Raw genomic sequence first — 27,888 nt, forward strand, 5'->3', positions numbered from 1 at the left:
GCGGAAGTAGAGTGGGGGGGGAGGGGGGTGATTGGAGGAGGGAGACGTGCCAAAACACTCTCGGCAGCCCTGCACCGCAGCCAGGATCGATCCCGGCTCTCCGGCGCTGCAATCGCTGCCAAACTGCCACTGGACCATCCCCCCACCCACTCGAGAGCCTCCACACGCCCGGGGTAGCCAGAGGCGTCGGGAGTCAGACGGGCGCGGTGCCCCCAGGCACACAGCCAGCGCAAAACCCAGCTCACTCTGCCTGTCCCTGTGTGGATTGAGACAGGGCTGTAGGCGAGAGGCAGTTGAGCTGCATTTAGCGCTGGATTGAGCTGAAATTACCGTTCACAGAAGCCTCGCGCGTGTGTGTGAGAGTGTGCGCATGCGCGCGCGGCCGCCAAGATATTCTGTCCGCGGTCCCCTCCATATTTTGGTTGCGATTTCCGTGCCTGACAGGTGCTGTCCGAGGAGCGCTGGCCTTCCTTCCCACCTCCTCTGCCCCTTCCTCTCTCTCTCTTGTACGCCCCCCTTCACTCCCCTTATCCTGAGACCCCTCCTCTCCATCCCGCACTGATCCCCATTCCTGCCTCTATTCAGTCCTCACTGACATCCCCTGTGCTCCCCACTCTCCCCCCCCCCCCCTCATCTATTCATCCTGCACTGATCTCCCTAGCCACCTCGCATTGATTCTCCTGCCACTCCCCATCAATCCTACACTGGTCCCCCAATTCATCCTGTACTGACCCCCCTTCCCATCCATCCTGCACTGGTCACCCCTTCATCCTGCTCTGCTCCCCCCATCCATCCTGCACAGATCCCCCCATTCAACCCCACTGACATCCCCCGCGCTCTCCCCTCACAATTTTACCTACTCCAACCAACACGCACTAATTCCCCTGCCTCAATCCATCCAATCCGCACCGATTACCTTCTCAATCCCCCCACCACCACCACCATCTATCCATTCACACTGATTCATACACCCCCCCCCCCTCCCGACTCTATTGTGCTGGAAATGTCTTCAGAGCTAACATTGACTATGTTTGATAACGGAATGCAATCAAATATGTTTTAATTCCCAATGTTATTATTTGTTATTAATTAAATTGTGAACACGTGAAACATTAAAACCTCAGTGTTCGATTGTCACTGACACGTTATTACAGAATTCATTTTAATGGCAAATCAATGCTCTTAATATGGAGTATCAGTACTGTAGTTATTTAATGAGCAACATTCACATACGGCTGTATTACTTCTACAGTCAGTCATATACATCACAAATTTGGTCAGGAGATATTTCAGTTGAAAATTTAACGTTAATTCTGAAGTGGGAATGATGGAAAAAGCGTTTATCAACAATTTCTTTTTTAAATGGTGCTTACAAACTGGGTATCCTCATTGCCACATACATCTAATCTGAATGTCTGGTAATGTGGCGTCTTGACAACTTTAAATATATTACCAAACATTTGCTGCATTTATGTTCTTTGGCCATCTCTTGTTAGTTAGTGTAATGTTTCTCATGTCAGATGGGTATAGTCAGTTTTAACAGCTATTATCATAAAATGCCTTTAGAAAATTCCTTGCAACCTGTATATTTTGTTGTGGATAAATTATGTGGGAAGCGAGAGTGTTTCTGTACCAATAGCAATAACGACCCATGCTATGGCCATGACATGATAATTTTCGGTCCTTCACAGAAAACATGCTTGCATCAATCTGTAGTGTGCATGGTTAAGCATATATGTTATCAAGGTCCAGGATTTATTGACACAGGTTGATCATACGCTGAATAATCCAACCACATTTTTGTTTGGAAGTGGAAAGAAATAATAAAAATTGTATTAATTGCAATGTGTAAAAAGAGTTGAGATACCATATTATAATTTTAATGCATGTCATTGTGGTATATATCATGACTTGATTGGTGAATATGTTAGTTTGTGACTTTATTTGAAGCAGAAATAATATGTGAATGCTTCATTGAGTATAATTCCGACTGGTAACTACGCACTTCGTCCGAGCACATTATCGCATGCGTCATGCAAGCCATCTTAAATGACCACCTAAAATGTCATTTGGCAACCTAAAAAGCTGCCAAGGTTGCCCGGCTGGCAACAGGGAAATAAAGTTAAGCGAGAGCCCTGGTAGACTTGATAAGCCGAATGGCCTCATTCTGCTCCTATCTCTTATGAAAAAAGCAAATAGAAAAAACACGCAAACCGGAAGAGCAGTTCAGCTGGCTAGTGTAAATATTCTGGTCCTGAGAACTGTAGTGTACTGCAAAAGCATCACAAACTGTTGTGTTGATACCAACAACAATATAGTGAACCTTGCAATATTATAATACATCTTTGGGGTAGGAAAGCACCTTCCATTGTACTGTTGTTGCCACACCAACAGCATGCAAAGATAATTGTATGATTTGTATTTTATTTTCTAGTTTCTCGTGGAAGTGAAAAATTCCCTGCTGCACATCATTCCATCTGAATGGACAAAAATTTCCAGGTATGTAATATAGCAATTGTATTGTAGGTATATATTTAAAAAAATTACTATTGTCTGCTAAGAAGGTATTTGGAAATCAATGATGTTGTGAACAGTTAACAGGGCATCGGAGATGACCTCATTCTTTAGGGAACGGGGGTTCCCCTCCTCGACTATAGATGAGGCTATCATCGGGGTCTCTTTTTACACCCATAGCTCTGCTCTCAATCCCCATCCCTCCCACTCGTAACAAGGGCAATCCCTCTTGCCCTCATCTTCCACCCTACCAGCCGTCAAATACAACAGATACTCCTCCGACATTTTCGCCACCTCCAACGTGATCCCACCACTGGCCACATTTTCCCATCTCCTCCCCTTTCAGCTTTCCGCAGAAACCGTTCCCTCCATAACTCTCTGGTCAATTCGTCCCTTCTCACCTAAACCACCCCCTCCTGTGGTACTTTCCCTTGCAACCGCAGGAAATGCTACACCTGTCGCTTTGCCTCCCCCCTTGACTCCATCCAAGGACCTAACCAGTGTTTCCAGGTGCGGCAGAGGTTCACCTGCATCTCCTCCAACCTCATCTATTGCATCCGCTGCTCTAGGTGTCAGCTGCTCTACATTGGTGAGACCAAGTGTAGCCTTGGCGATCGCTTCGCCCAACACCTCCGCTCAGTTCGCAATTTTTTTTAAATTTCAAAATAGACTTTATTCGAGAAATAAATATATAGAATACATACTCCATACAAAACACCATCCAACATTCTCGGAGACTGTACATACATTCAATCCAGTTTCCCCAAATCACAATTTCACCCCACACCCTTGCCACTCATGTGGCCCACTGGCGTGGAATCCCTTCCCTTAGTTTGAGGGGCGTCTCCACCACACCTTGCCCCCCATGTCCAGCAGCGGAAGGAACCTAGACTGTGGTCCTCCCTCACTGAGCCTTGGCGTTGGCTGCACTGAGCTTCAGTGCGTCCCTCAGCACGTACTCCTGCAGTCTGCAGTGGGCCAGTCGGCAACATTCCCCGACGGACATCTCGCTCCGCTGGGTGGTCAACAACGCTCGGGCAGACCAAAGGGCGTCTTTCACCGAGGTGACGACCTTCCAGCAGCACTCGATGTCAGTCTCTGAATGTGTCCCTGGGAACAGTCCGTAAATCACAGAGTCCTCTGTGACGGAGCTGTTTGGAATAAACCGTGACAGGGACCCTTGCAGAACTCTCCTGACTCTCTTTGCAAATCCACACTCTGCAAAGAGGTGGGCAACCGTCTCCTCTCCATAGCAGCCGTCCCGAGGGCAACGTGCGCGGGTAGTGGGGTTCCGACGGTGCAGGCAGGATCTGACTGGGAGGGATCCCCTCTCCGCCAGCCAAGCCAACCAACCTGATCTCCCGGTGGCTCAGCACTTCAACTCCTCCTCCCCCCATTCCGAATCTGACCTTTCTGTCCTGGGCCTCCTCCAAGGCCAGAGTGAGTCCCACTGTAAATTGGAGGAGCAGCACCTCATATTTCACTTGGGTAGTTTACACCCCAGCGGTATAAACATTGACTTCTCCAATTTCAGGTAGTCCTTGCTTTCTCCCTCTTTCCCCTCTCCTTTCGCAGCTCTCCCTCAGCCCACTGTCTCTGCCTCTTCCTTTCTTCTTCACGCCCCCACATCCCCACATCAGTCTGAAAAAGGGTCTCGACCCGAAACGTCATCTATATCTTCGCTCCATAGATGCTGCCTCACTCGCTGAGTTTCTCCAGCATTTTTGTCTAACTTGAATTTATGAGATACTTCATCACGTTTCCAAAGCACTTCTAACAATCGATGCATGATTTTATGAGCTGTGCTACTTTCTGTTTGGACAAATCATAAGATCATAAGTGATAAGAGCAGAATTAGGCCATTCGGCTCATCAAGTCTACGCCATTCAATCATGACTGATCTATTTCTCCCTCCTAATCCCATTCTCCTGCCTTCTCTCCATAACCTCTGACACCCGTACTAATCACAAATCTATCTATCTCTGCCTTAAATATATCCATTAAATATGCTCCACAGTTTCACCACCCTCAGACTAATGAAATATCATTCCTAAATAACGAAAAAGTTCAATAAATAACAAATACAGTGCAAATAACAAATAATAATATAGTCTTTTGCAGTTCAGAGCTCAGAGCTTATTCGTTGTAGTGTTTAATAGCCTGATGGCTGCAGGGAAGAAGCTATTCCTGAACCTGGACATTATAGTTTTCAGGCTCCTGTACCTTCTTCCACTTGGCAATGGTGAGATGAGTGTGTGGCCAGGATGGTGTGGGTTCTTGATGATTTTGGCTGCTTTTTGTGGCAGCGACTACGATAGATCCCTTCGATGGTGGGTAGGTCAAAGCCGGTGATGGACTGGGCAGTGGTCACAACTTTTTGTGGTCTTTTCCGCTCCTGGACGTTCAAGTTGCCGAACCAGGCCACGATGCAACCAGTCAGAATGCTCTCTACCGTGCACCTGTAGAAGTTTAGGAGAATCTTGAGCATGAGGAATGATTATATAGAATTGTATAAGATCATGAGGGGAATGGATAGGGTAAATGCACAGAGCCTCTTGCCCAGCGTAGGGGAATCAAAAATCAGAAACATTGGTTGAGATGAGAGGGGAAAGATTTTATAGGGACCTGATGGGCAATTCTTTAACATAAGAACGAGCAGCCAGAGGAGATAGTTGAGGCAGGTACTATAACAACATTTAAAAGACATTCGGACAGGTACATAGACTGGAAAGCTTTAGAGGATATAGGCCAAAAGCGGGCAGGTTGGACTAGTCTAGATGGGGCATCTTGGTCGGCATGGACAAGTTGGGCCAAAGGGCCTGTTGCCACGCTATACTGTATGTCTCTGACTCCATGGTAGCTCTGGTCCATGACAGTAAAAGCCTCACAGCAGCATTTCCAGTGCTTTGTTTTAAATATTATTTATCACCAACTTGTGATACAAGTTATTTTGGTAATTGGCAGCATTTTGTTAGGGTTTGAGGATTTATTTCAATCTTTCTATTTCCTCTCCACATCATACAACTTCCTGCCTTGGGTGCAATTTTGAAGGTTACCCATGTAAATAGAGCAATCCTGCTTCTTGTGTAGTCAAATTAACTCAAGTACACTCCCAATCTCATTGAAAAGTATCTGAATCTTAAAGAGGCATAAATGAGCATGGGTAATCGAAATGCAAGGAAAGCTTCATATTTTAACCATGTATTTGATGCAATTGTCTTTACTGGTATACCTAGTTTTACAGGAAGGAACTGCAGATGCTGGTTCACAACAAAGATAGACACAAAATGCTGGAGTAACTCAGCGGGACAGGCAGCATCTCTGGAGAGAAGGAATGGGTGACCTAAACCCTTTGGGAGAAGGAATGGGTGACGTAATCCAGCATCTTGTGTCTAACCTAGTTGTACATTTAGAAATCTGCCACGGGGAAAGTTTTCCAATTTGCATTTAAGCCATAAATGCATTTTTGCCATCAACTAACGCAAGTTAACCCAAAATATTATCTCTTGGAAAACTTTCTGCAGATACCAACAAGCAGTAGTTAGACCGATTTGATTAAACATTGCTATATTTAAGAGGGAGTTAGATGTGGCCCTTGTGGCTAAATGTATCAGGGGGTATGGAGAGAAGGCAGGTACAGGATACTGAGTTGGATGATCAGCCATGATCATATTGAATGGCGGTGCAGGCTCGAAGGGCCGAATGGCCTACTCCTGCACCTATTTTCTATGTTTCTATGTTTCTATTTCCATGCGATCTTTGGTGAAGTATAAAAAAAAAAAGTATTATTAAATAATACGATTGATATTGTGTATTTTGACTTCCAATAAGCTTTTGATGAAGTATATAATAATAGACTTCAGCAAACTTGAAACTTATGGAGGTAAATGGATGGTGGCAATTTAGTTTTAAAAAATGATCTGAAGTTCTGGAAGCATACCGCGTGAATGGTTGTTTTAATTTTAGATTTTAGGAGTCCTTTGGGAGATGGTATTAGGACCATTATGCTTTTTACAATAGAAGGTAGACAAAAATGCCGCTGAGTTTCTCCAGCATTTTTGTCTACCTTTGATTTTTCCAGCATCTGCAGTCCTTTCAGCGCCTTGAGTATTAGAAAGGCGCTATATAAATCCCATCCATTATTATTATTATTATTTCTTAAACATGCTTTTTACACTGTATTCATGACCTGAACTTAAGTACAGTTTCTGCAAAATTGTATCGATGTGTGGGTGTTCAATGTTTGCCAAAGAATTTGATTGTCAGAATCATGTCCGTGTGAGTAATTCAGATGGCAAATTCAAAGAAAGATTCAGTTGTTGACCACGCTGACCACTCTGACCTTCCTTCCATCGAGGGGATTTATTGCAGTTGCTGCCTCAAAAAGGCTGGCAGTATCATCAAAGACCCACACCATCCTGGCCACACACTCATCTCCCTGCTACCTTCAGGTAGAAGGTACAGCAGCCTGAAGACTGCAACAACCAGGTTCAGGAATAGCTACTTCCCCACAGCCATCAGGCTATTAAACCTGGCTCAGGCAAAACTCTGATTATTAATAACCAATTATCTGTTATTTGCACTTTTATCATTTTATTTATTCATGTGTGTATATATTTATATTATAGTATATGTACACATTGATCTGTTTTGTAGTAAATGCCTATTATGTTCTGTTGTGCTGAAGCAAAGCAAGAATTTCATTGTCCATTCATCAGGGACACATGACAATAAACTCACTTGAACTTGCTTTGGGTGTTGTCTTCCATATTCATTCTTCTTATATTTCTTTGTTATCGCCACAGTCCAATAGAAAATGTAATTCTTATCCTTTCTTCCGCATGTATTTGATTAAATTATTTGGTGGCACGGTGGCACAGCTGCCTTACAGCGCCAGAGACCGGGTTTGGGTGCGTGTCTATACGGAGTTTGCACCTTCTTCCCATGACCTGCGTGGGTTTTACCCAGAATCTCCGGTTCCCTCCCTCCCTCCAAAGACGTGCAGGTTTGTAGGCCAATTGGCTTGGTAGCATTGTAAATTGTTCCTCGTGTGTGTGTGTGTATGATAGCGTTGATGTGCAGGGATCAATGGCCGGCACGGACTCGGTGGGTCGAAGGGTCTGTTTCCTCTGGTATATTTTTCAATCATTTTTTGAAAGCCTTTCTTTGGATTGCACTACAGAGTATGGTTTACCGTATCATCTGCTCATTTGGTTAGTTGCAGTGAAAAATATTTTAGATTAAAGCTTATGGAGAATGGGTTTTATTAGATCAGTAGCAGAAACTACTGTTATTTTTACACAAACACTGCAAGAATGTACATGATTAAGTTATTGTGACCTTTAGCAAAGAATGTTTAATGTAGCCAGTTGGTTTTCTACCCAACAGAGATTGTATGTAAATCAAACACATGTTTTGAAATTATATATTTCAGTTAACATTATTTGAATAAGATTAATATTACTATTACATAATGTCCTTTGACCATTTGCCAAATTGCTGTGTTCTGTACACAAGATTATAGAAAGTCATACCATTAAAAACTGGCCCTTCAGCCCAACTCATACATGCTGAACAAGATACCCTTTCTAAGATAGTCCCATTTGGCCCGTATCCCTCGAAGCCTTTCATATCCAAGTTTTCAGTCTGTAGAAGGGTCTCGACCCGAAACTTCACCTATTCCTTCGCTCCATAGATGCTGCCTCACCCGCTGAGTTTCTCCCGTATTTTTGTCTACCTAAGTGTTTTTTAAATATAATTGTATCTATTAAATGTTGTTATTACACCCCAGAGAGTGAGTGGCCAGCTAGACTGTTGCCTTTATCATGTACTGTGCCCTCCATAATGTTTGGGACAAAGACCCATTATTTATTTTTTTGCCTCTACTCCACAATTTGAGATTTGTAATAGAAAAAAAATCACATGTGGTTAAAGTGCACATTGTCAGATTTTAATAAAGGCCATTTTTATACATTTTGGTTTCACCATGTAGAAATTACAGCAGTGTTTAGAGAGTGTCCTGTCTGGGTCATTGAAATCAATGTAAACATCCACACAAACAGCATTGATTCTGTCTCCTGCTTCCTGCCCGCTACCCACAGAAAGCAGTTGGACGGACTCTTGCAATTTCTATTTCTCTCTTTGATTTGCAAATCTATTGACCTTTGTTGAAACAGAAACAGATTAATTGATTCTTAGAGTCTTGCCAATGAACAAAGTTGTTTTTTTTCTCTTGCTCGGAATCTCTGCTTGTTGAATCAGTCTACATATTGTATTTTATTTTAGATTTGGGAACCATTTGAAAGGAAGTAAATACCCCCCCAAAAAAATGTTCCAGGGATATTTTTGGGGGATAATATAATATTGGGACAAATTTCAGTGTGCAAAAGAATTGAAATCAGAATAGTTTCTATAAATACATAGCAATTCGTGCTAATTTAACAAATTTACATGTGACTGGTAAAATACAAGGCATATAAGCAGAAGTTTAATGCAGTGAAGCACTAGGTGGCAGGTTTTATCAGGTAGAATAAGGAAATACAATCGGAACTCAATGGCAGAGTTTTAAGTGGGTGCAAGAACAGACACTTAAGTGATAGGAGTATAATTAGGCCATTCGGCCCATTAAGTCTACACTGCTATTCAATCATGGCTGATCTATCTCTCCCTCTTAACCCCATTCTCCTGCCTTCTCCCCATAACCTCTGACACCCGTACTAATCAAGAATCCAACTATCTCTACCTTACGAAAATATCCACTGACTTGGCCTTTTTTGTGGCAAAGAATTCCACAGATTCACCACCCTCTGACTAAAGGCATTTCTCCTCATCTCCTTCCGAAAAGAATGTCCTTTATTTTATTCCAAGGCTATGATCTCTAGTCCTAGACTCTCCCACTAGTGGAAACATCCTCTCAGCATAGACTCTATCCAGGTCTTTCATTATTCTGCATGTTTCAATGACGCCCCTAGTTTCTTCTAAACTAGCAAGTACAGTCTCTTCAAGATACTTGTAGAGGTAGCCACACAAATCTTTGAAGGTGGCAAAATAATACTTGTGTTACTTTAAAAAAACAAAACATGAAGGATCCTTGTACTAACTGGAGTAACTCAGCAGGTCAGGCAGCATTTCTGCAGAGCATAAGTTGATGACGTTTTGGGTCGAGATCCTTGTCTTCACTTTTAGAGGAGCAGATTTTTTTTAGAAAAGGATGTTATGCTGACTCTTTATAAAACACTTGTTTGATTTCCTGGACGTACATATTTCCGAAGAGCACTCCTGGTCCCAGAACACTGATGCAATCATAAAGAAAGCACATCAGCGCCTCTACTTCCTGAGAAGATTATGGAGAGTCGGCATGTCAAGGAGGACTCTCTCTAACTTCTACAGGTGCACAGTAGAGAGCATGCTGACCGGTTGCATCGTGGCTTGGTACGGGAACCTGAGCGTCCAGGAGCGGAAAAGGCTGCAAAAAGTTGTAAACACTGCCCAGCCCATCATCGGCTCTGACCTCCCCACCATCGAGGGGATCTATCGCAGTCGCTGCCTCAAAAAGGCTGCCAGCATCATCAAGGACCCACACCATCCTGGCCACACACTCATCTCTCCGCTGCCATCGGGAAGAAGGTACAGGAGCCTGAAATCTGCAACATCCAGATCCAGGAACAGCTTCTTCCCCACAGCCATCAGACTATTAAACACAACTTCAAACAAACTCTGAACTATAACAGTCTATTGCACTCTATTGCACTTTATCTGTTTATTGATGTGTGTATATATATATATATATATTTTGGTATACGGACACACTGAACTGTTCTGTATTTATGACTACAATATTCTGTTATGCTGCACCAAATGCAAGAATTTCATTGTCCTATCTGGGACACATGACAATAAACTCTCTCGACTCTTGACTCTTGGTTTCACCTGAAGCATTAAGTGCAGGTTGCATAATTTTAGAAAAGAAAATAAATCACGAGAAGTTGTAGAAGATAATTACTGGAATGGTTGCATGGATGATGGGCTTCAATGCATGGATGGAGAAGCTGTGTTTGTCAAGAGTGTTTTATTGTCGTATGTCCCGGATGGGACAATGGAATTCTTACTTGCTGCAGCACAACTGGATATGTAAACATAGTACATAACGGGGAAAGAGAAGAAAAAGTTCAATAAATAAAAATATAGTGCAATAATAATAGTCTTTTGCAATTCAGAGCTCAGAGCTTATTCATTGTTGCGTTTAATAGCCTGATGGCTGTATGGAAGAAGCTGTTTCTGAACCTGGACGTTACAGTTTTCAGGCTCCTGTACCTTCTTCCTGATGGCAGTAGTGAGATGAGTGTGTGGCCAGGATGGTGTGGATCTTTGATAATGTTGGCTGCCTTTTTGAGGCAGCGACTGCGATAGATCCCTTCGACAGTGGAGAGGTCAAAGCCGGTGATGGACTGGGCAGTGGTCACAACCTTTTTGTGGTCTTTCCCGCTCCTGGACGTTCAAGTTTCCGAACCAGGCCGCGATGCAACCAGTCAGAATGCTCTCTACTAGTGCACCTGAAGAAGTTTAGGAGAATCCTCTTCGACACGCCGAATCTCTGTAATCTTCTCAGGAAGTAGAGTTGCTGATGTGCCCTCTTTATAATTGCATCAATGTGCTGGGTCCAGGAAAGATCGTCGGAAATATGTACGCCCAGGAATTTGAAGTTTTTGACCCTCCCCACCATCGACCCATTGATGTGAACAGGATAGTGGGTCCTCATCCTTCCCATTCCAAGGTCCACAATCAGTTCCTTAGTCTTATTGATGTTGAGAGCCAGGTTGTTGTGCTGGCACCATTTGGGCAGTTGGTCGATCTCACTTCTATACTCTGACTCGTCCCCCATCAGTGATACGTCCCACAACTGTGGTTTCGTCGGCGAACTTGATGATGGAGTTCACACTATGTCCGGCTACGCAGTCATGAGTATAGAATGGAATGGAATGGAATGCTATTTATTGTCATTCAAAGCTAGGTTTGAACGAAATTACATTTACTACAGTTTTTTACATTACAAAAAAACCCAAGACCCACACTTAACACAGTTTACATAAACATCCATCACAGTGAGTTTCCAACACCTCAATGTGATGGAAGGCAAAGTCTTATCTCTTCCCTTTATTCTTCGTAAGTAAAGCAGGGTGTTCCCGTACTAATTGCTACTGAGGATGAAGTGTTTCCGCCAATTCGAACAGACTGTGGTCTGTGGATGAGGAAGTCGAGGATCCAATTGCAGAGAGATGCACAGAGGGTTCCTTAGTGTATAGAAGAATATAAATAGGGAAAACTATTAAACTGCCACAGACTACTAACTGTGACCTTTTGTGCTGTATCATTCCATAATTTGGTGATTTTGTTTTTGTAAATGCTGAGTGTGATAAATTGTTTAAATATGCGTTAAGTGGTTTGTCTCACCACTACACTCCACAACTTTTGGCACTTTCTGCTGACCCATTGCAGATTTGCTTTGGGCAATCCCAAAGATTGGACATGTACCGGTTTTAGAGTAATAATCACAGCACTTTAATTGGGAGAAACTGACCTCTTTATGAAGAACTCCAGCTTAATGATTAGTTTTGTGTAGGAATACAGCACGGAAATAGGCCCTTCGGCCCACCGAGTCCGCACCGACCAGCGATGCCCGCATGTTAATACTATCCTACACGAGGGACAATCGTTACGTTTATTCCAAGCCAATTAACCTACAAACCTGTACGTCTTTGGAGTGTGGGAGGAGACCGATGATCTCGGAGAAAATCCACGCAGGTCACGGGGAGAACGAACAAACTCCGTACAGACAAGCACCCGTAGCCAGGATCGAACCCGGGTCTCTGGCGCTGTAAGTGCTGTAAGGCAGCAACTCTACCGCTGCGCCACCGTGCCACCCTATGACGTAACGATGTAACTTTATTTTCCTGTTCATTAAATCTATTTACGCAAGCAAGGTTCTGATATTAAATTATACTTCTCTTTGAAATTATACTGCTACTTCTCATCTGATTTACTTTGAAGAGCTGCAAGTTAATTATTGGATGCTTCCTGTGGCATAATGAACTGTGTGGAAAATTGACTTTGTATAACAGCAATTTTTTTTTTCCATTCTTTTTCCAAGGTTAATTCAGAAAGAGCCATTCTGAATCAAACTTCCTCTGGTAGTGACATAACGAATACTTTGGTGACCTTGGTTCTGTTCCCTTTTTTTCCCCCTGCAGTACAAAAGCTGTCGTTCGCTTCCACACCCCATTCATTGTGGAGCAGCACCGGTGCTTGTGCCAGCTTCGTGAGCAACTTGTCCTCGACTGCAGCGCAGAGTGGCTACAACTGCTGGAGTATGTCAAGCGTATTAACTCTTTGAAAGCCTGATTGTTGAAGCAATAAAGAATAATAGAGAATGCAAACGTGAAATTAAATTGTTCAACATGTACACATTTTTGTTTTGAAAGTTGGTGCTTCAGTCAAGATCTGAAGTCTAAAGATGTTCTGTTAATGCATTGTATTTCTGCTGTTCTGGCATAGCAACGTAGAAATCCAATGCCAATAAATTAGTATCGGAAGTTTATTAGCTATTGAACAGTCACATTTTGCATAGATTTCTCATTCCACAGTTGTGAACAGTCACAGTGGCGCAGCGGTAGATTTGCTGCCTTACAGCGAATGCAGCGCTGGCGACCTGGGTTCGATACCGACTACGGGTGCTGTCTGTACGGAGTTTGTACGTTCTCCCCGTGACCTGCGTGCGTTTTCTCCGAGATATTCGGTTTCCCCCCTCACTCCAAAGACGTACAGGTTTGTAGGTTAATTGGCTTGGTGTAAATGTAAAAATTGTCCCTAGTGGGTGTAGGATAGTGTTAATGTGCGGGGATCACTGGTCGGCACGGACCCGGTGGGCCAACGGGCCTGTTTCCGCGCTGTATCTCAAACCAAAACAGTTATAGCAGTGACACAGATGTATTAGCACGATTAACAAAATGTTTTAGTTGGAAATTAAACATTAAAAGTATGCAAATGAGCATGTAATTATGCAATTATCAATAACCAGCGCGTATGTTGTTGACTGTTTATTGGTGTTGTTTGATATTAGTCCACGTCCAAACCCTATGATTTTAATAGTTGTAACTTAAATGTAAATCTGTGGTTAAGCAGCTTGACACAGGAGTAGATTAGTTTCCCTCTCCCCTGACTCTTCATCTGAAGAATGGTCTCGACCTGAAACGTCACCTATTCCTTCTCTCCAGAGATGCTGCCTGTTCCACTGAGCTACTCTAGCATTTTGTGTCTACCACATTAGATAGGTTGGCTTCTTGGAAATTAAGAGGGTATGTGCACCCATAGTACATGGCTGAAAATGAATTCCAGTTTAAATAAAGTAGGTAGGCATTTCAACATGATTAAGTTCCATAAACAATCCTGCTAGTTCTAAAACAAAAGAACACATTATTATTTAAATCATCTCCAGTCTATTGAGTTTCAGTCGATGCGCTTTGTCACGACCAAGCTTCCACAATTAGAAAGCTGTGAGAGTGTTGTTGGCTTCACACCTGTCCCACACATTGGAGAGGGTCCAGAGGAGGTTTATGAAAATGATCCCAGGAATGATTGGGTAGACATATGATGAACGTTTGACGGCACTGGGCCTGTACTTGCTGGAGTTTAGAAGGTTGAGGGGGAGACCTCATTGAAACTTACCAAATAGTCATCTTCTTCTTGCGTATGGCGTGCACAGCCTAAAGTTGAAGGACAACTTGTTCCATTTGATCTTATTTGATTGTGCACGCCAGGTTGATTGCATTCGTTGAAACGGGAAGGACCACGTGCAGGTTGCAATCTCCCATCACCTCCCGAATAGTGAAAGGCCTGGATAGAGTGGATGCAGAGAGGATGTTTCCACTATTGAGAGAGTCTAGGAGCAGAGGCCAGCCTCCGAATAAACGGATGAACCTTTTAGAAAGGAGATGGGAAGAAATGTATTTGGTCAAAGGGTGGTAAATCTGTGGAATTCATTGCCACAGAAGGCTGTGGAGGCCAAGTCAATGATATCGTTAAGGCAGAGATTGGTACGGGTGTCGGGGGTTATGGGGCGAATGGAGGAGAATTCGGTTGAGAGGGAAAGATAGATCGGCCATGATTGAATGGTGGAGTAGACTGATGGGCCGAATGGTCTTATTCTGCTCCGAGAACTTATGAACTGTCACTATCGACATTGCCCATGAAGGTCCTGATATGAAAGGAGCCGTTAGGCCGCATTTAGAGGACCTTGTGTAGTTCTGGTCACCAGTTTATTGGAGAAATGCGATTAACTTTAGGGACGCTACGGGAGAAATTTGAGAATGGAGGCACAATGGGGAAATTTAGGCCACAGACTGGGCTATTTTCTTTGAACTGGAGGTGGCTGTGCAGGAAAAAGGCAATTAAATTATGTGTGCAAATAAAAATTGAAGGTTTATGGAAGGACCTGGTTGGCAGAGAAATCTGTAATCAAGGAACATAGATTAAAGATAATTGTTAGACGATTTAGTAGCATATTAGAACATAAAATATTTTTCAATGATGTTTAGTTTGGAGATACACCGTGGAAACAAGGCGACCAATGATACCCGTACACTAACACTATCCTACACATAATTTACAATCCTCACCGATGTCAATTAACCTACAAACCTGTACGTCTTTGGAGTGTGGGAGGAAACCAGTGCACCCAGGGAAAACCCATGCGGGTCATGGGGAGAACGTACAAACCCCCTACAGACAGCACCCGTAGTCAGGATCGAACCGGGGTCTCTGGCGCTGTAAGGCAGCAACTCCACTGTGCCGCCCTAAAGTCTGAGTGAAAATAGTCATTTTTGTGGTTTGGAGAAAATTATTCAATTGATTTATTTAATTACTTTTAAGATCTAGTGCATGTGTGTTTGATGATGAAAATATTGTACCATGATTCACGAGAAATGTATATTAACTTGTTGAAGGAATGTTTATTGTACTCTTTGACTGATTTTCTCAATGTAATTCTCATTCTGTTCATGCACAGTCAGTTTGGTGAACACTACCATGGAATAAGAAAGGCAATTGGTCACCTGGCAACCATTGACTGTACCTTTTCATTGGCAGCAGTTGCTAAGCAAGGAGGATATTCCAGGTAATAAAGTTTAATCTTACCTTTGCCTTTTTCTGCTACTGCCTTTGAATGCTCAGGGCACCCTCTCCTGGTGTAGATCATCAGAGGGCAATAATGGAGAGATGCATTTGTGATTGGAAGTCTATGAGCAGTGGTGCACCACATGGATTGGTGCTGGCATCTTGTATCGATAACAATTATAGGTTTGTCATAAACATCAATGTTTGAAGAAGGGTCCCGACCTGAAACATCACCTATCCATGTCCTTCAGATATGCTGCCTGACCCACTGATTTACTCCAGAAGTATCTTTTTGCTACATTTCCTCTCCGTCTGTCATCGGGCAACTCTTGTGTGATTTTGAGATCCTTTCTATTTTCTGTCTCATCCCCAATAATGTGATGCATTTTAATTAAACCTCTCTTTGGTCTCCTTTCTTGCAAGGAAAACCCTAACCTTAAATCGCTGACAAAGGTGGCGGAGATGGTAGAGCCTCTGCCTCATCAGAGACCCAGGTTCAGTCATGATCTCGGGTACTGTCTGTGTGAAATTTGTATGGCCTCCCTTGAAGAAGAACATGGATTTCCTCCCATATTCCAAATATACAAAAGTTACAAGATTAATTTGACATTGTGAATTGCACCTAATATGTAGGTGAGGGCTAAAATCTGGAGGGAAAATCTGAGGTCCACCGACGTGGACCATATCCCATAACAGGGTGACCAAAACTGAACACAATATGGCCCCGCTGATGTCTTGTATAGCTGTTACATGACCTCCCAACTTCTATACTCAATACTCTGACTGATGAAGGCCAATGTGCAAAAGCCTTCATGACCACTCTATCTACTTATGGGCCCACTTTCAAGGAGCTATGCACTTGCACTCCTAGATGCCTCTACTCCACGACACCCCACAGAACCCTACCATTCAGCACCATCTATCAATCTTTATCCCCTGTACCCGACTCCCTAGCATTACTCCACCACCTACCAAGGCCCCTCCTTTCAACATCTCCACTGACCTCCTTACCCCTCCTCCACACTGCTTCCTCTTCCAGTTTGACCTGGTCACCCCTATTGAAATCTCCAAACTCATCAGCTCTTCCAAACCCACTACCTGCTCCCTCGACCCTCTCCCCACTCCCCTGCTGAAGTCCTGCCTCCCCGTTCTCTGCCCCTACCTCACTAATCTCTTCAACTCCTCATTGTCCCAAGGAATTGTCCCCTCCGCTTTCAAAACTGCTGCTGTTACACCAATCTTAAAGAAACCTGGTCTCGATCCCTCCTCTCTCATTAACTACCGCCCAATCTCAAACCTCCCCTTTCTTTCAAAAACCCTGGAGCGAATCGTTGCGTCGCAACTTCATTCCCACCTCCTTGCGTATAACCTACTTGAACCCCTCCAATCTGGCTTTCGCCCCCTCCATAGCACAGAAACTGCTCTCCTCAAAGTCCTCAACGACCTCCTCACCTCTGCTGACACTGGTTCCCTCAACATCCTCATACTCCTCGACCTGAGCGCAGCCTTCGATACAGTGAACCATAACATCCTGCTCACCAGACTCAAAGACCTCGGCATTGAAGGCTCTGCACTCAGCTGGCTCCGTTCCTACTTTTCCAACAGACCCCACTTCATCTCTCTCCACAACCACACCTCTGCTACAGCCACAGTCACTCAAGGCGTTCCCCAAGGCTCCGTACTCGGCCCCCTCCTCTTCATCATCTACATCCTACCCTTGGTCAGATACTCCGCCACTTCAACCTGGACTTCCACTGTTACGCTGATGACACCCAGATCTACCTCGGCACCAAATCCCCCCACAACCTCCCCCTCTCCCATATCAACTCCTATTTGTCAGCTATAAAAACGTGGATGCAACATAATTTCCTCAAACTCAACAGCGATAAGACAGAATTCCTCCTCATAGGCTCCAAAGCCACACTCAGCAAAATCAATAACCCCACTCTCACCATCGACGGCACCACTGTCTCCCCATCTCCCCAGGCCCGCAACCTTGGCGTGATCTTTGATTCCACCTTCTCCCTTGAGCCTCACATCCGCCATGTCATTAAAACCTCCTTCTTTCATCTCCGCAACATCGCCAAACTCAGACCCTCTCTCACACCTCCCGCTGCTGAAAGACTCATCCATGCCTTCATCTCCTCCCGACTGGACTACTGCAACTCACTTCTCCTTGGCATCAGCTCCACCTACATCAACCGACTCCAACTGGTCCAGAACGCAGCCGCCCGACTCATCACCCACACCAAATCCTGGCATCACATCACTCCAGTCCTCAAACAACTTCGCTGGCTTCCCATCTCCCACCGGATCAACTACAAAATCCTGATCCTCACCTACAAAGCCCTCCACCATCTGGCCCCCCCATATCTCACTGACCTCCTCTCCCCCTACCAACCCTCACGGTCCCTCAGATCCATATCAGCCGGTCTCCTCTCCATCCACAAGTCCAACCTCCGCAGTTTTGGGGACAGAGCCTTCTCCAGGGCAGCTCCCAGGCTCTGGAACTCCCTCCCCCAACTGATCCGCAATTCCGTGTCCCTCACCATCTTCCAGTCCCGCCTCAAGACCCATCTCTTCACCTCTGCCTATCCTTAGCCCCACGTCCCCCTCCCTTTTCATCTGTGCATTAATTGCCTCATATTGTGTTTTGTATTAAATTCTGTCTTTACTATGTGTACTAGTCATGTCTCTACTATTTATTTCATTCCCCTTACATGTTTTTCCTCTACCTGCTAAATGTTTGTAAGGTGTCCTTGAGACTCTTGAAAGGCGCCCATAAATAAAATTTATTATTATTATTATTATTCACTGTGAAGGTCCTGCCCTGGTTTGACTTTCCAAAATGTAACTGCGCATTTTCTGCATTCAACTACATCAACCATTCCTCAGCCCACCTGCCCAACCAACCCAACATCCTGCTGCAGTTTTTGACAGCCATCTTCGCTATCTACAATATCACCCTGCACTTCAGTGTCAGCTGCATATTTACTAATCATGCCTTGTCCATTCTCATCCAAATCATTGATAGAGATGACAAGTATGAAATAATGAGATATGAGAAATTTTCTGAAGAATAAACTACAGACTACTGTTGTGAAAGTTTTCTTCCTTTTTCGTCTCTCTCATAATTTTATTCTTGGTCCTTGAGATGTACTGCAAGCAACACAATGATTGTTTGAGAACTGCAGTTACTGTATTTGGAATAGCTTATTGTCGACAGATATGAATTCTATGGCTGAATGACTCCAGTCTTGTCAATTTCTCCTTTCACATTTTTTTGTGTACTTGGGTGTTTGTAGCGCGCATCGAGAGAGTTTATGGGTAATTTTAGCTGTAAACAGGTTGAGAAAATTGAATGGATTTTCAGGGAATAATAAGAGAGGAAGGACATGTAAGGAGAGTGTTGGTTTGGAGATGCAGCACGGAAACAGGCCCTACTGCCCACCTTCATTCACCCATTCACACTGGTTCTCTGTTATCCCATTGCCTATACATTAGGGGCAATTTTACAGAGGCCAATTAACTACAAACCCACGCGTCTTCGGGATGTGGGGGGAAACCAGAGCACCCGGCGGAAACCCACGTGGTCACAGGAAGAACGTGCAAACTCCGCACAGCACCCGGGGTCAAGATCAAACCTGGGTCTATGACCCAGTGATGCAGAAGTTCTACCAGCTGCCCCACAATGCCGCCCTTTTGCACATGTTGTCTGCACTAAATTAAAAAATCTTTAAAACACCATTTACTGGTTTAATTATTTGATAAAGGTGTATTAAATAATGGGAATGCAGCTTCTTAAAATAAAGATACCATAAAAGTTTTGTATCTAATCACAAATTCCATTAATGTTGGTCTGTTGTGCCCTTTTTCGGGTGACCAATGTTTGGCAGGTTGAAGAAAGGTTTCACTGAATTGTTACCTTGAATGAGGTGAAAAGAAACGGTTAAGTAATTTAATTTAATAATTGCAAAGTTCTTTGTCGAAATTAGCTTGTGTCACGAAGATTGTCAGATGGCAATTAAGATTTTTCATTTTGTTTACAAACTGATGCCCAAATGCGTCAGCCTGAACAATTTTTGGCTTGTTTAATGATTAAACACTGGTTAGTACTGTAGTTTGATGTTCTGACAGGGAATTTAATGAAAGCTAAGGGGTGAACTTTCAGCATGACACGCTTTGTATAGCGAAATCGGGCAATTAGAAATCAAATTCTTGTTCTCCACATTTAACTGAGCTTGTGTACTTTTTTTCTTTTTTATACATCTCCCCTCCATCTCCTTCCACCTACAATCCTTCCTCTAGCTTCACAAATTGCAACTCTTCAATCCTTTTGTGTCACACCAATCTTTTCATCTCTGGCCAAATCATTCTGAAGGGTCCCATCCCAAAATGTCACCTATTCATGTTCTCCAGAGATGCTGCTGACCTGCTGAGTCATTTTGCGTCTTCTGTTCATTTGTAATGTTCGATTGAATCCACAATTAAATGGTGCATTGATAAGTACACTGTTAAGGGCCTGTCCCACGAGCATGCGACTGCATGCGGCAAGCGCGACCTAACGTGGTCGCTTGAGCCGTAGGGCCTCGCGGGGCCGGTCCCACTTCGATCGCCAGAGCCGTATGGAGTTGTGCGGAGCTGGTCCAGACATCGCGCGGGGCTCCGAAAAACTGACACTGTTCAAGAATTCCGCGCGGCAACGGCCTGCCGGCCCGCAGCCACATTGAGGCCGTACGCACCGATTTGACGCCGTACGCAGCATCTTGACAACGTACGCCTAGCGCGAACTTCCCGCGGATTTTGCTCGAACTTCACGTCAACTCGTACGGGATCACTCGACCTCCGAGCGGCTCCCGCTTCTGGTTTGGTCGCGCTCGCCGCATGCAGTCGCATGCTCGTGGGATAGGCCCTTTAATCCTACCCCAAATTTGGTTGGTCAGAGGCGAATTATAATATTTGAGCTTAGTTTAGAGATACAACGTGAAAACAGGCCTGTTGAGCCCACCGTGTCCAAGCCAGCCAACCATCCCCCGTACACTGGTTCTATCCTACACACTAGGGACAATGTACAGAAGCCAATTAACCTACAAACCCGCAAGTCATGGAGCGTAGGAGGAAACCAGAGCCCTCCAGAGAAATCCCATGCGGTCACAGGGAGAATGTACAAACTCCGTACAGGCAGGTGTCGAGGTCAGAAGCGAACCCGGGTCTCTGGCGCTGTAAGGCAGCATTTCATCCGCTGCACCATTGTGCTGTCCTTAATGGGCTGAATGGTCTCATGTACGACATCATTCCAGGTAACTTATTTTTTCATTGATCCAAGGGTGTTACTGTTGTGACATGGGCTGGATGGACTGGGCATATTCCCTCACTTTGTCTTTTGATGAAAATCCTGTAGTTTTATATTAACCATTACTTTTCACTTAGATTGAATTAACTAAATTTAAATTCCCCACCTGCCGTGGTGCATTAAGACTTCTGTGTAAGCCTCTGAATTACTAGTTCAGTATCAACCACTATGCTTTGTACTTTGATATTGCTTTACAACTTTTGTTTGAAGTATGTCAGTATTGAGCTGTAGCACATAACATATACAGTGCCCACCATAATGTTAGGGACAAACATTTATTTATTTGCCTCTGTACTTCACAATTTGTTTATACATAGTATTTATACATAGTCCCCCCCATTTCAGGGTATTGCTCAGGTGTGCTCCTTCATGCAGGTATAAGAGAGCCCCCAGCACCTAGTCTTTCCTCCAGTCTTTCCATCACCTTTGGAAACTTTTATTGCTGTTTGTCAACATGAGGACCAAAGTTGTGCCAATGGAAGTCAAAGAAGCCATTATAAGACTGAGAAACAAGAATAAAACTGTTGGAGACATCAGCCAAACCTTAGGCTAACCAAAATCAACTGTTTGGAACATCATTAAGAAGAAAGAGAGCACTGGTGAGCTTGCTAATCGCAAAGGGACTGGCAGGCCAACGAAGACCTCCACAGCTGATGACAGAAGATTTCTCTCTAATAAAGAAAAATCCCCAAACCCCTTTTCCTACAGATTAGAAACACTCTTCAGGAGTCAGGTGTGGATTTGTCAATGACCACTGTCCGCAGAAGACTTCATGAACAGAAATACGGAGGCTACACGGCAAGATGCAAACCACTGGTTAGCCGCAAAAATAGGATGGCCAGGTTACAGTTTGCCAAGAAGTACTTAAAAGAACAATCACAGTTCTGGAAAAAGGTCTTGTGGACAGATGCGACGATGATTAACTTATATCAGAGTGATGGCAAGAGCAAAGTATGGAGGAGAGAAGGAACTGCTCAAGATCCAAAGCATAACCACCTCATCTGTGAAACACCGTGATGGGGGTGTTATGGCCTGGGCATGTATGTATGGCTGCTGAAGGTACTGGCTCAAAGCTAAAAAATGGTCAATTCTTGAGTGGCCAAGTCAATGACCCGATCTGAACCCAATTGAGCATGCCGTTTATATGTTGAAGAGAAAACTGGTGGACTAGCCCCCAAAACAAGCATAAGCTAAAGATGGTTGTAATACAGGCCAGGCAGAGCATCACCAGAGAAGACACCCAGCAACTGGTGATGTCCATGAATCTCAGATTTCCAGCATTCATTGCATGCAAAGGATATGGAACAAAATACTAAACATGACTATTTTCATTTACATGACATTGCCGTGTCCCAAACATTATGGTGCCATGAAATGGGGAGACAATGTATAAACACTGCTGTAATTTCTACATGGTGAAACCAAAACGTATAAAAATGGCTTTTAATAAAATCTGACAATGTGCACTTTAACTACATGCAATTTCTTTTCTATTACAAATCCCAAATTGTGGAGTACTGAGGCAAATAAATAAATGATGTTTTTTTTGTCCCAAACATTATGTAAGGCACTGTAAACTTAGAAATTGCAAAGAATTGTGGACATAGCCCAGACCATCACACAAACCAACCTCCCTTTTATTAAAATCGACAGCCTTCTGTGAAGGTAAGTAAAATCCTGTGAACAATCCTAAGGAAGCAAAATTTTGTTTTCTTTAATATCTGGATTTGCACTAACCTGTTGCACCCAAGTAAAGTGCATCAAGACAGATTGCTCATTTAAAAAGGTCAAGTTGTGAAATGGAATTTAATAAAAACTGCTGTGCTGTCTTGTTTTCTCAATAAACAATGTCATGCAAGTAATTGAAACTGCCAGTCTCTACTTGTCAAGTCAAACTGAAATGAAAGAACAGGTGCAGAGAAATGCTACATTGAAATCACGAGACAGTGATTAAAGTGGGCGGAACCCCAGCCTGCCGAGTTCTGCCCGGGGGTCAAAAAGGCACACAGCACCAGAAGCCAGGGAAGAAGACGGAAGAGACTTGCGGGCGGCAAAACTTGAACAGTAAATCAAAAGGACTGTCCGAAAGGACTGCCGCGATAGCCAGAAAAGGCAAGCAGGACTGATTTTCTACAGACCCGATTGGCAGCCGGTTTTTCACCTGGTAAAGACTAAAACTGCTAAAAACTGCTAAAGACTAATCTGCCAAAATAAAAGGAGGAGAAAATAAAAAAGGTGGAAAAGAAGTGTTTGGTCTGAGTGAATCCAGTTCATCATTTCGGGGTAGATAAATCAAATCCCTTTCAAGCGGGGAATCTGCAAAAACATTAGACTTGACAGTGAAAATCCGTTGTGACCAGGAGATCTGGAAACCTGGAAAGGAGACAATTAAGTCAAAATAAATCATGGCTGATGAAGTTACTGGAAAGTCAGCTGAGCCGCTCAAAGTGGAGAGGACAACAGCAAAACGGGCATTCTCTCGTCTTGTTAACAGCATCATTAGGAACCATAAAGAAATGTCTGAAGAGGAGCTCAGGAACAATTTCAACAAACTCATGCAGGAGGCCGAAAAAGTCATGGAAGCCAATGACGATGTGGAGGCTGGACTAATTGCAGAGCTGGAGGCGGAGCTGGACGCAGATGAGGAAACTGTGTTAACTGAACAGCAAAATGCCGACCTGGCAAAGACTGCAAAGGAGTGCGAGTCAAAACTAAAAGAGGTCAAAGGGCTCATCCAGGACACTCTATGGGCAAACTTTGGAAATGTTGAATTATCCACCTCACTACAGACAGCAGATGGTGCATGTGAACTTGTTGCTGCCACCGCATCATCAAATAACAACCAAGAAGCATATGAATTCATGCTTAACCACCTGCAGAAACTGGTAGAGACTGCAAAGGAGACGTACAGTCGGTGGAAAGGTTGTGTCCCTCTGGATGAGCAAGAGAGCTTCCAGAAACACCTAAGAACACTCGAGCTTCTCGTCCCCAAGCTGGTTTCCAAGAAGGCTGACTTCATACAGGCAAGAATAAAGATGGACGCTGAAGGATTAGCACAAGCGGCGAATGCTTTTAATTATCCTTCACCAGCCATCAGACTGAGGCCCACGGCCCTTCCTAAGTTTACTGGAAACAAGCGTGACTTTTATAGATGGAGGAAGGATTGGGAAGCACTGCAAAAGCTAGGTGAACCCACTGGATCAAATGAGGTGAAGAAGGTTCAATTGCTGGACAGTCTGGAGGACAAAATTACAAGAGACCTCCGCCTCACAAGTTATAACACTGCAGATGATATCTTTCGTGTCCTAGAGAACCGGTTTGGAAATCAAACAGCTATTGCTATTGAGATAGTGGAGGAGCTTCAGAGAATCCCACCTGTCAGAGGACATCAGCCACGTAAAATAGTGGAATTAATTCAAGCTGTGGAAAAGGCGCTTAAGGACTTGAGCGATCTCGGAGACACAGGCGCTATTAAAAATCCACTGATGACAAAATCAATTGAAACCAAGCTTCCAGAAACCCTCAAGAAGGAATGGCTGGTTTATGTAGCTGACAACAGGAATGCTGTGGCACCAGAGAAACGGTTTGACAGTCTCTTGTCATTTCTCAAAGAGCAGGAGAGCATATACGAACAGCTCGAGCAACTGAGGGACGAGGAGCCGAGTAGAAAGGAAACTCGGACTGAACCAAGACATGCCAGAACCAAGTCTACCAAGTCAGGAAATGACCACACAAGTTGTGTAGTCTGTGGGGACGTAAAGCTGTACTTCTGCAAGCAATTTCGAGGGCTAAAGCTGACAGAGAAAAGAGCTGCAGTAAAGAAGTTGGGAGCATGCAAAAAGTGTCTTGAAGTTCATGATGATGGTTCATACTGCAAACCTGCATATCTGTGTAAAAATCAAATCTGCAAGGATGAACAGACTCCTGAGCATCATTTTTATCTGTGCCCCAATTATGAGATGAGGAAAAGCAGTGTGGATCAGAGAAGGAGTAAATTTGGTCCAGAGGAAGATAAAGGCAAGAAGAAATATACAGTGGACCAAGAGGAGTTTTTCAGCAAACTTCCACCAGAGTTGGCAAAACAATGCCGAGATGTGTTCTCCAACACTGCATCAAGAGCCTTCAACACTGCAAAGCATCAGCCAAGCCTCCTAAAGGAAGGTGGACTGCAAGAGCATCCAGTGATTATGATGCTTCTGGAGGTCGTAGCAAATGCTGGACAAAAGGTTGGGACATTAATTGACTTGGCTTCAGATACCAACTACATAACTCACAAGGCTGCGAGTAGACTGAACCTTAGGAGTGAAGACATCACGCTTATCGTCCATGGAGTTGGGGGGATGAAGGTCCTCGTAGAGACGATGCGCTACCTTCTAAAGATCCGAGTGAAGACTCCCAAGGGCACACTCAAGTCGCACCAGTTAGTTTGTTATGGATTGGACAGCATTGCAGATGTTCACAAACATGTGACACCACAGCAGCTGCAAAAGTTCTTTCCAGACGTCCCACTTGAGGAACTTGTGAGACCAAAAGAGATACATTTGCTCATAAGCCATAGAGAAGGTCAGCTAGCACCTCAGAGGATTAGAACAGTTGGAGATCTCATTCTGTGGGATGGACCACTGGGAAAGACTGTTGGAGGTTGTCATCCTGAGCTGTTTGAGAAGCTTACCATGTCAGCCCACATGTCCAAAACACACTTCGCAAGATCAATGAGAGCAGCTGCTTTAAAGTATGAGGAGCTCACTGCCCCAGTCCCTGAGGAACTTTCACCAAACGGACAGGTCGCCGTCAAAGTTCAGAAGTCACGTACATCAACCGCCAATCGGGACTTCTTGGATTGGTGGAAGTGGGATAGCATTGGAGCAGCATGCGAGCCAAAGTGCGGGGGTTGCCGCTGTGGAAACTGCCAGCCAGGCGGAAAAGAAATGACTCTTGCTGAAGAGAGAGAGCTCGAAGTGGTAAGGGAAGGCCTCACCTACGTAACAGGAGACCGTCACAGTAAAGACCCACATTGGCATGCTAGCTATCCTTGGTTGGAAGACCCAGCTTCTCTACCAAATAATAAAAGGACAGTGGATGCCACATTTCTCAGGACGGAGAGGCAGCTATCCAGAGAACGTGAATGGAAAAGTGCCTACACAGCTCAGGTGCACGACATGGTGGACCGAAAGGCTGCAATCAAATTGTCCGAAGACATGATTGCAAACTGGAAGGGACCAGTGTGGTATGTGAGTCACCTTATTGCTCCAAACCCCCACTCTGTCACAACCCCAGTGAGACTAGTGTGGAACAGCAGCCCAAAGTGCAATGGTGTCAGCTTAAATGATTTGCTGATGAAAGGTCCAGACGTCCTCAACCAAATTCGCGCCGTCCTCCTCAGATTCAGAGGCGGAATCTATGCTGCTCTGGGAGACATAAAGAAGATGTATAACTCAGTCTGGTTGGAGGACCGTGAAGTACACTTACACAGATTCCTCTGGCGAGATTCCGAGGACGAGGAGCTGGGAGAGTATGCTATCACAAGAGTGAACATCGGAGACAAACCTGCGGGGTGCATTGCACAGTTGGCAATGCGTGAGACTGCTAATCTTCCTTCTTTTACCCACCTCAAGGATGAGCAGCAAGTACTCCAGAAAGACAGCTATGTTGATGGCATCCTCACATCTCACAACAGCCTCGACTAGTTGAGAATCATCACAGCAAATGTGGAACGAATCCTAAAAGCTGGTGGGTTTGAGCTCAAGCCTTGGGTTCTGTCTGGCCAAAGTGGGAGGAAGGAGGACAGTGATGCTTTAAAGAAAAGCAAAACAAAAAGCATGATCCTACCAAACCAAATGCATGATGATGATAACAAGGCACTTGGTCTGGGCTACATTGTTGAAGAGGACATGCTCCACGTTATGGTGGGAATCAATTTCTCCAAGAGAAAGAAAAAGATGCGGCTTGGTCAAGGCCTTCTACAAGAGCAAATCAAAACTCAGACGCCAAATCCCCTAACAAGAAGAGAGCTTCTCAGCCAGGTAGCAGGGCTATATGACCCCATCGGCATAGTGGCTCCTGTTAAGCAAAAGGGAGCGATTCTAGTATGCAGAGCTTTCCAAGAAGCAAAAGAGGGAAGCTGTTCGGTCAGAGACACATGGGACATGGCACTCTCAGATGGACTCAGGGAGGACGCAATTAAGCTCTTTGAAGAGTACGTACAACTTGGAAAAGTCAAGTTCGTCAGGGCACTGACTCCCTCTTGCTCCGCAACTGAGGACCCTTGGGAATCACCTTTTCTGACGGAAGTGAGCACACCTACGGGGCGGTGATGTACCTGCGATGGGATTCAGACCATGGCCCAATTGTCAGACTTGTGGAATCCAAGGCCAAGTTAACTCCCTTGGACCACAGAGGAGATGCTGTTAAAGCAGAGATGAGCGGAGCAGTGTTCGCCTCACGCTTAAAGAAGTATTTTGAGCTACACAGTCGAATTTAAGTGGAGAAGTGGTATCTTGTGGATAGCCAAACAATCCTTGGTGCAATACAGCGAGAAAGCTACGGATTTCAGACATTCTTCGCCAATCGGATTGGAGAGATTCAAACAAGCACCAACATTCAGGACTGGCGGTGGATTCCTGGCCCACAAAACATCGCTGATGTAATCACCAGAGGTGCCAGCCCTCAAGACCTTGATCTGTATTCGGAGTGGCAAAATGGACCGAAGTTCCTGGTATTGCCTGTGAGTGAGTGGCCAATAAAATCAGCTAAAGAACTGGCTGCCACTGCCAGAGAGAACATCAACAAGTTACAGAAGAAAGCTTTTGTTGCAGCACTATCAAGAGCCAAAGTAGAGAACCAAGAACCGGAAC

The 27,888-nt window shown here is 44.4% G+C and overlaps 1 protein-coding gene across 2 annotated transcripts in view; it reads left to right on the forward strand.

Moving 5' to 3' along the window:
- msh3 (mutS homolog 3) overlaps window positions 1-27,888 on the forward strand; it is a 285,979-nt gene that overhangs the window by 96,320 nt on the left and 161,771 nt on the right. For both annotated transcript variants that reach the window (XM_033018740.1, XM_033018741.1), the window contains exons 16-18: window positions 2,435-2,499; window positions 12,762-12,878; window positions 15,575-15,682. In XM_033018740.1, coding sequence (XP_032874631.1) covers window positions 2,435-2,499; window positions 12,762-12,878; window positions 15,575-15,682 — 290 coding nt within the window. The remainder of the gene's footprint in view (window positions 1-2,434; window positions 2,500-12,761; window positions 12,879-15,574; window positions 15,683-27,888) is intronic.

The sequence above is a fragment of the Amblyraja radiata genome, chromosome 3 (assembly GCF_010909765.2).
Source record: "Amblyraja radiata isolate CabotCenter1 chromosome 3, sAmbRad1.1.pri, whole genome shotgun sequence".
In the NCBI taxonomy this organism is placed as follows: domain Eukaryota; kingdom Metazoa; phylum Chordata; class Chondrichthyes; order Rajiformes; family Rajidae; genus Amblyraja; species Amblyraja radiata.